The sequence below is a fragment of the Lemur catta genome, chromosome 1, assembly GCF_020740605.2.
Source record: "Lemur catta isolate mLemCat1 chromosome 1, mLemCat1.pri, whole genome shotgun sequence".
Classification (NCBI taxonomy): domain Eukaryota; kingdom Metazoa; phylum Chordata; class Mammalia; order Primates; family Lemuridae; genus Lemur; species Lemur catta.
Genome location: NC_059128.1, coordinates 224,677,468 through 224,686,935, shown reverse-complemented (window position 1 = coordinate 224,686,935; position 9,468 = coordinate 224,677,468). Strand labels below are relative to the sequence as shown.

Below are 9,468 nucleotides of genomic sequence, written 5' to 3'. Positions count from 1 at the left end.
AAGTTATAGAAATGTTGTTTTCATTTTTTCCCCTGAGGAGTATCTTATTGGTACCCATAGACCCTGCTGTGTAACTTGAAGTTGCTTTTTCCTTTGGTAGTAGTGAGGGGGAGGAGGAAGGACAGCAGAGATGGAAAAGGTTTTATTTCCAATTAGTTTTCTCCCCAAATCATCTTTTACAGTAAGATACAGTGTCCCTATGTGCATTTTCATATCTGCAAGGATGGTTTTCGTTCTTAGCATCTGAAGAATGGTAAGGATTTTAGGTAAGGGGTTTCAGTATTTGAACTAAGATACTATTCTTTCATGAGCTTTAGTCAATACCTCATTTCCTTCCTAATCTACTACAGTCAGTCAGGCAGGATTTCTCGTATAACATCATTCTCCTACTAATCATTATTTCATACATATAAAAAATAAGCTTATATTTATGGTGTATGAACCTAATGTAGAACGTACAAACAAAACGTATTCTCTTTATCTTGGGTAGGGATTTATGTTTTACAAGGCACTTTGTCATGTATTCATTGGCTTATTTAATCCTCACAACAACTTTGCTAGGTGGACAGAATAGGGGTCATTATCTCCAGGAGAAGGAGACTTTATGTGACTTATCCAAGGTCACACAGCGTGAGCAGACACACATTGAAAATCAGGACTTCTGACTCCATACCCAGTCCCATTTCCCAGTCTTCGCCAGTCTCCCATAGCTTAACTTTACATAATAAGCTCTGGTTATGTCAGTAGAGACAAGGCTGCCAGGAAGAAGCAAAGGAGTGACAGATGGATACGTGGGGGGGCGGGGGAGGGGCGGATGAGAACACATTGCGCGTGCGCAGATCCCTAGCGCGCATAAGTATCCCGGAAGCCTGGGCAAAGACTCTGAGCTCCCTGTTAAATTGCAGCCCCGACCTCACGCTAACGCGCAGGCGCACTTCCTGAAGCTAAAGGTCAGAATAAAGAGGGCGGACCTCAGAGTCGCGCAGGCGCAGTTGTGTGCGGGGGGGGGGGGCACCAAGATGTCGTTCCCAAAGTACACTCCGTCGCGCCTGGCCACTCTGCCCCCGACCCTCGACCCGGCCGAATACGACATATCTCCGGAAACCCGGCGGGCGCAAGCCGAGCGGTTGGCCATAAGAGCCCGGCTTAAAAGGGAGTACCTGCTTCAGTACAACGACCCCAACCGCCGAGGGCTCATTGTGAGTGGGGGGCCGGCCGGGCGGGAATCGAGGGCCCGAGTGCGGGCGGCCCCCTCGGGATGGGTAGCCCAGAGTGGCCAAACGAGACCACGCAGGGTGGCGGCCACCGTTTCCGATCAGTATGTTAGACGCATATCCTCTTCCAGGCCCAGAGATCAGGCCCACTCACTAGCCCTTTGACCTTGGCCACAGAGCTCGGTGGTCAAGAGGACGGGCTCTGGACCGAGAGAGACATGGCTGGGTTTGAATCCTGGGTTAATTACTTCCCACCTGAGTGACCTTGAGAAGGGTCTTCAACTCTGCTTAGCCTCGGTTTTCCTATCTGAACAACGGGTGTGATACAGTACTTCTTGTTTTATGAGATTGTAGGGAGGATTAAATGAGGTAAGGCACGTGACTGGCCTAGCACAGTGCCTTGCTTGTAACACGTGATCAGTGATCAGAAAATGGTTATATATATATGGTTATAAAATTTAAAAAGTTGTTTTTCACTTTTCAGTTCACATTTCATAAGGATACTGCTCTCTCCTGATGAAAATATAGTGGTTCTTCAACCTATATCTTTTAAACACCCTGAAGCTTTGGGGTTTGGAATCAGACCCCCAGGCACTGCACATTGGCAGACTATAATGACCTTGGGCAGCTTACCTAACCACTCTGAAAAATTACAGTTTTCTGATGTTCCTATGAAAATGATGTTCACTCTTCACAGAATTGTAGTGAGGCTAAATGAGATAGTCTATGTAATATCCCCACCACAAAATATACGCCCAGTAAACTGGTAGCTATTACTTAACAAGTGTGCTTTTAGATAGTTTTCTGTATGAGAGCTGTCTAAATATGTTAAAATATGATGTTTAAAAAAAAAAAAAAGACTTTTCCCAGCGGTTGCACTGATGTTCTCTAGGAATTTTTGGAAGTTGTGAGGATTGAAGGAAAGTTATATGATGTGCCAGGCACTATGCTAAACCCTTCTTTGAGCATTATTTTATTCACATACCGCAACTATTCAGAAAATTAAGCTGTTACTATCCCCATTTTACAAGTGAGAAGACAATATGGGAAGGACAAGTAGCTTATACAGAAATGCCTCTTAGCAAGTGATAGAGCAAATTTTGAACCCTGGTTTGTGTAACTCACAGCATATGCTTTTAACTAGTTGCCTGTACTCCAACAAGGTACTCCAGCCAGTACCTTGTTTACTTGAGAAGAAGATGCAGAGACCCACAATTATTACATACTTACTCACATGATTGAGTTTGACGTGTTAGATAGTATATTATAGTAAAAAAGAATAAGGCCTCATTCAAACCCGAGTTTGAAACCCCAGATCTTCTGTAATATTTTCCAGTTCTATGACTCAGGGCAGTTTCAGTTTTCTCATATGTAAAATAGAAGTAATAATACCTGTCTCTTTGGTTGTTCTTTTAATTAAATGAGTGTGTGACACAATCATTTATTAATCAGTACATGTAAATTATCTTGTCTAATCTTTAAGAATGATTGATTCAGTCAGATAATAGCTCAGGGTCATAATGGGCCTGTTTTAGATGCTTATGTAACTATAGAGAACGAAACAGGAGAAAATCCTTGTCCTCATAGAGCTTTCTTTCCAGTGGGGGAGACAAGCAAGAAACAACTTAAAAAACTAAATTATTTAACATATTACGTAATGGTAAGTGATAAGAAAACAAAGTAGGGGAGGAAATCCCAAGTGTTTGTATGTAGCAGGGAGGTTAAACCCCTACAATTTTAGATAGGCCCAGGGAAGGCCTCAATTGGAAGATGACATTTGAATAAAGATCTGAAAGAAGTGAGGTGAGGAAGCTAGCTGTGTAGCTCTCTGGGAAAGTAGCATTCTGGTCAGAGAGGACAGCAGGTGCAAGGGCTGTTGGGCAGCAATGTGCCTGGTTAATTCAAAAATTACTGGAGAGACCATTGTGGCTAACGTCGAGAAAGGTGAGGGCAGAGAGGTACCTGGGACTAGATCATGCCAGGCCTTGGTCACTGTAAGGACTTTTACTGAGTAGGGAGTCACATAATCTGGATTTACATTTTAGCAAGACCTCTGGCTGCTTGGTTGAGAATTGACCATGGGGAAACAAGGACAGGAGCAGGGATGCTAGTTAGGAGGCTTTTGCAGTAATCTGATCTCTTAGTTGATGGTGGCTACCACAGTGGTGGCAGTGGAGATGGTGGGAAGCTGTCAATTCAGTGTGTATATTGAAAGTAGAGCCAACCAGGTTTGCTGGCAGATTGGATGTGATGTGTGAGAGAAAGGAGTCAGGGAAGACTCCAAGGTTTTTGACGTAAGTGATTGAAAGAAAGAAGTTACCTTTTCCAGGATAAAAAAGAGTGTGAGTGGAGCAGGTATGCAGGTGGAATGAAATATTAGGAAATTTGTTTGGATATGTTTGGGGAGATAAGCAGGAAAAGAGCAGAAGAGATGAAGAGAGAATGGCCAAAGAGTTAGGAGGAAAACCAAGCAGGTATGGGGCCTGGAAGTCAAGTGAAGAAATTATTTCAATCAAGAAGGAGTTTTCTCCATGTCAATTGCTGCTGAGAGTCATAGGACATTGAGTGGTGTCAAAGGAGGAAAACTGTCCCCTATGGTGTATCTTTTACAACCTCTCTTAATCTCTCCTAATAACAGTTCTGGGTTCAATGAACCATGGTGATGGGACTGTTGGTATTTCTATGAAATAAAATGTCTGTTTCTGGAACACAGATCTGGCCGATCTTAAAGCATAGAGAAGTGACTGCCAGATTGAGAAGTCTGCCATTGGATAGTCATTCAAATTCATTTATAGCAGAAAGGATGTAAGAATAAGATGTATTTATCCTTCAAAATGTTGTGTCCTTACCCTCTTTACTGTTTGCAATACAGGTGTAATAAACAATGTTGCAGAATTTGCTTTTATTTTAATGTGGTATCATAATGTTAATAGTTTCTAGAGCAGCAGAAGGTATTTTTGAACTTTTAAATCTAGTAGTGAATGCTCACACCCTTGAATTTCAACCTGATTGTAAAGAAGGGGAGCATTTCCATCATAACGTTTCTTTACTTCTGAGATCCAGCTGATCATCTGAGGGTAAATGTGCTATAATTTAGTTTGGTTTGAAATTCGGCTGTGGAAGACCCAGTTACATTATTTTAGTCCTACCAATCATGACTTCTTGGTGTTGGTTAGGAACTTGAATGTTCACATCATATATTAAAGTCTTAAGACTGATTTTGTTTGCTTATTTTTATCTGTCAGTTAATTGGAGAGACTAATTTTGTAAAATCATATGGGGATTTAGCTAATTAAACTTAATTATGTGTTTGGGGGTAGATTTGCTATTTTTGGATAGTTATTCCAGTATAAATGTATTAAAATAGACAATTACTTTTTTCTTAACCAAGACAATCTGATTGTTTTTCTTTAACAACTTTGACCTTTCTGTAAAACTTTTAATAGTGTGAAATGTACCAATTTGGCTTTTAAAATATCAGTCATCAGCTTAAAAAACTTATAGTTTAGAGGTAGCCTACCTCCTTTTTCGTTTTCCTGCAGCTTGTTTGTAGCTTGGAAGACCAGTGTGGGCATAGCATTAGAAAGTGTCTTGGAACAAAATACAAAGCATGCTAGAACATATGAAATCTTTTTCTCTTCATCCGGAATATGATTCTGATGTGGGGGTCTGATGGTCACACTTCAAGAAAGATCACACAGCTAAAAACAGTCCAGAGACGTATAGATACACATGATATATGAGAAAAAGTAGCTTCTCTGACAATTTAAAAAGATTGGGATTCTTAAATAAATAGAAAGCTGAAGGGTGATAGAAGAGTCCTAAATTCTGAAGGATTTGAACAGGATCATCAGAGAATTATTTAAAAAATACTAGAAATGAAAGATCTTCCCTGAAGCTATTTAGCAACATTCATTAACTTAACTATTACAGAGAACAAAAAGCATCTCTATGCTCCTTTAAAAAGGATGAATTTGTTTCTCAATGTGGCCCTTCTTAAAGTCTATAATTTGGTTTGTTTTTACTAATTTTAGGAAGATCCTGCCTTGATTCGTTGGACCTATGCAAGATCAGCAAATGTCTATCCCAATTTTAGACCCACTCCCAAGAACTCACTCTTAGGAGCTGTGTGTGCAATTGGGCCCCTCTTCTTCTGGTATTATGTTATCAAAACTGACAGGGTGAGTATTAGGACCACATGTTTAGTATTTGTGTGATAGGGCCGCTCGGTAGGTGCCAGCTGCAGCTCTTTTCTCTTGATGATTGCCACCAGTGCCCTCCCACCTTGGTCCTGTATTCTGCCTTCCTTTCTTGTCTTCTTTTACCTTTATTCTTTTCCAGCTGGAGTTAAGTCAGAAAGTTTTATTTATGTTTGGTTTTATTGCTTTATTGTTTCAACTAGCATAGAAATATACTTTGTTAAAAATCATGGTAGCCTCTGGGTCTTTCAAATTTAATTTAATGGCTACTCTAGAACTTAAAGTAATAAAATGGTCAACTTAAATTTCTAAGACTTGATGTGTTTTAGATAGTATAAATTATACTGTGATTATTAAGCAAAAGAATACCAAAATAACTTCAAAAAGTTAATTTCTTTTTTCTCATTAGAAGATATGTTGAAATTAAACTTTTCTATTGTGATTACTCTCTAGATAATTTCTCTGCAAATGTTTTATTTGTTTTTCTTAGTTTATTTGTTTTAAAAAGAGATGATGTTTATTGGGTCAAGTATTAGTACATACGTAAATCATTAATGTTTCCTGTTTGCATGAATTCTAGTTATGTTGGTCACATTTTATGAATTAATGAATGTTAAAACCTATTAATACTCTAGCAACAGAGAAGCAAAAGTGGCCTGTGTTGGGAATCAGAGGCCTGGGTATCTGCAGAGAAAGCCAGGCTTATCTTTGGCACTAGACCACTCCACTTCTGGTGGTAGACCCCCAGGCCTTGTGTTGCCAACTAGACTGGTGTCCACCCATTTGGCTTTGTCTTAAACTGGCCAATCTACTCTCCTGTTAGGGCTTCTGCATTTTGATTATTTGATAAATGATCTACTTAACGGAAAGGTTTTCCCCACTTTCCCAGAAGATGTTTACATTTTTCTTTCAATATACGCTTTTTAGGGGGATAATATATTTCTAATTACTAAAATGTGAGTAAGATGTTTTTGAATAGGAGTGTTTTTTTATTGTCCCTTTAGTTCTTTAGGTTACTGTTTCCTCACACACTCCCTGAGCTTTAGACAATGGGATTGAAATTAAATTTGGGATGTTTCATTCTGTTTTTCAGGGTTGTATTGTAGGTTGTGCCAGAGTGCATTGCTTTTAATGAACTTTTTTTTCTGTCTATACAGGACAGGAAAGAAAAACTTATCCAGGAAGGAAAATTGGATCGAACATTTAACATTTCATATTAAGTCTGGTAATCATGACTACATGTATTCATGCTTAAATAAATCTTCTATTAATCATTAAATAGTTTCTCTTTCTTAATATTACCTTGATTCAATGTTAAAACTTATTAACACCCTACCAACAGAAGCAAAAGTGGCCTGTGCTGGGAATCACTGCTGTCAGAGTGACAGCAAACATTTGCTGGACATTGAAGAATGCCTACTTTCTAAGAGCTCATAGTTTAGTGAAGAAACAGATTCATGTTCAATCATTCAGTCATTCAACAAATGAGTGTTAACTGTGAGCCAGGCACTGTTTTATGTGCCAAGACTATAGAAGTCAATGAGACAGACTTAATGCCTACGCTTAAGGAGTGAGTACACACTCTGACAGTTGTTTATTAAACAATTGTCAATATTTAAGTGCTTGTTAGGTGTCTGGTACTATTTAATACCTAAGTCTGGCCCCAGCCCCAGTGTAACACCAGTGTAAAAAATACAATAGAGATTCAGGAAAATGATGCAGGCACGCTGATGAGGAATGAGGAATTTAGGGAGATGGCATTTTATGTAGGCTCTGAAGTTCACAAGCCTGATAGGACAAAACAGGAGCATGAAAGGGCAAGATGTGCTGGGGGCCACTGTGGGGTAGGAAGATGGAGAGTGGTGTCACAGTGAGGAACAGAAATATAACGGTTAAGAACCTGGGCTTTGGAGGTCAGATCTAGGCTAGAATTCTCGCTTCAGTTTAACAGTTGGAATACTGGGCCTCCATTTCCTCATTTTTAGCATGGAGATAGTAATGCCTACTACCTCACGAGGTCATGAAGATGAAAATGAAATAACAGAGTATTATTAAAGCTGCCGGCTGGGTGTGGCTGCTCACACTTGTAATCCCAGTACTTTGGGAAGCTGAGGCAGGAGGATCACTTGAGCCCAGGAATTCAAGACCAGCCCGGGCAATGTAGAGAGACCCAGCTTTACAAAAATAAAATAAAGCTACCCTATGCTTTGTAGTTCCGTCTTGAAACAGGTGAAGATCTCATGTACAAAGGAAGAATAAAATCAAGTGCTGTAGATGATCAGCATGTTCTTTAGAGCTGGTTTCCATGAGTATATTGGTTTTTAACTTTTAAAGCATATTTATGACTGTTCTCTCATTTGATCCTTATATTTGCCAGGGTTACCCTAAAAAGCAGAGCCTGAGAGAAAGGATTCTACGCAGGTAGTTTATGTTAGGAAGTGACCTGAAAGAACAGGAGTGGGAGGCTGGGAAGAGTGAAACATGAAGGAGGGAAAGCCCATCAAGTATGTGCATTGAACTGTTGTCTCTGAGAGTAACTGGCTCCCACTGGGGACCTTCTGAGGAGCCCTGTGGGATGTACACAGCATTTTCTCTCCAGACGTGGAAAAAGCAAATATCCTTTTTCCATTGGCCAAGAGTTATCCCATGCCATTCCCTTGTATGTCCAGGTATGAACATGCTTCAGAATGGCTGTTTTTACTGGCATCACATGCAGCAGGAAGGAACCTTAGGGCAGAAGGCAAGTGATGTGCTGTGCAGCTGAGGTGAAGTAGTGTCGGGTCACACCTGCAAGCAACTGATTGTGGCAGCAATAATTGGAGTAAACAGAATAAGGGGATGTGAGGCAGGCACAAGAGGTACTTCTTCACACCATACACTGCTTGGATCTGTTTGTGTACACACTGAGTCCAATCTATAACATGTCCTTCAAGGTGATAGCTGTGTACAATCGCTACAGAACATTCAGTGTGGGACCATTAATGGAACAAGCTACAGTCCATTCTGTTGCAACTAGTCTGGAAGCCATAACTGATAACTCATTATCTCCCCCAATCATGCTTTCTAGATTTCTCTTCTTTGGCCATCACTTTAGCAGGTCCTGGTGGGGTCACCACGGCCTTCATTTTGAAAAACTGGAACCTTATTACTCCAGTATCATCAGGGTGGCCTTTGTTGTAGCACTTGACTGTTTACAGTTAGACTGGACATGGAAACACCGGGATGCTCCAGTGAACACCCTGGGCTCCAGACATATCCTTTCCTGCCCCATTGTGTGGCAGAACCCTAGCTCCTTGTAATCAGGATCACTTCTGCCAGAAAAAGGGGAAACTTTTTTTGTCTACTGTTTCCCAGGTACAAGAAGCCCCAAGTAACCAGAAGATGCTTCGGATTATTGTGTTTCCCTAGTGAAAGTGTTCTCATGCCCCACTGTGGGCATCAGGACTTCTTATCTAGCAGAATCTACATTTGTAGGACTAGAAGCACACATTCCACAATGAGTCACTGGTGTTAAAGGGGGCCAATCCTACTTTGTTCTCTTGGTTCTCGGACTCAGGAATTCTAGCCACTGGACGTCTTATGGTATCTGTGACCATTAGTTCATTGCATACACCACATGATCACCTCTAAGCCTCCACCCAGCAGGACATTGCCAAACTGGTACCTTAGCTAAACCTTTAATAGATTTAGCTGTATTCATTTGTGCCCTATAGCTGCTGTGTCCACCTGACCACATTACTCAGTGCTTCCGACATTATCCAGGTCATGATGGGCAGCTCTGGTTTAATGGTCACTTCATCTCATGGTGGATACCCAGCTGCTCTTGGAATGGTGAATTGTTCTTTGCTCCAGAAGGCGTGGCCTTGCTCCAGAACCTTAGGAGTCAGTGCTGTAATTATCCTACTGTCAGGTCTTGCAAGAGACTCCAAGCAGCATCCTTATTTACCACGGATACCTGGAGTATTGGCTCTATTGTGTTTTATGACCCAAGTGGCTGCTGCTTGCACTGTAGCCTGGATCTGCTGCAGAGCCCTCTCTGGGCTCCATCAAAAACT

General features: G+C 40.9%; 1 protein-coding gene across 1 annotated transcript; it reads left to right on the top strand.

Moving 5' to 3' along the window:
* Positions 1-936: 936 nt before the first annotated feature.
* Positions 937-6,692, top strand: NDUFB4 (NADH:ubiquinone oxidoreductase subunit B4). Its single transcript, XM_045540183.1, has 3 exons — positions 937-1,199; positions 5,249-5,395; positions 6,571-6,692. The coding sequence occupies exons 1-3, from the start codon at positions 1,020-1,022 to the stop codon at positions 6,631-6,633; spliced, it is 390 nt and encodes a 129-aa protein (XP_045396139.1). The 5' UTR covers positions 937-1,019; the 3' UTR covers positions 6,634-6,692.
* The last annotated feature ends 2,776 nt before the right edge of the window (positions 6,693-9,468 follow it).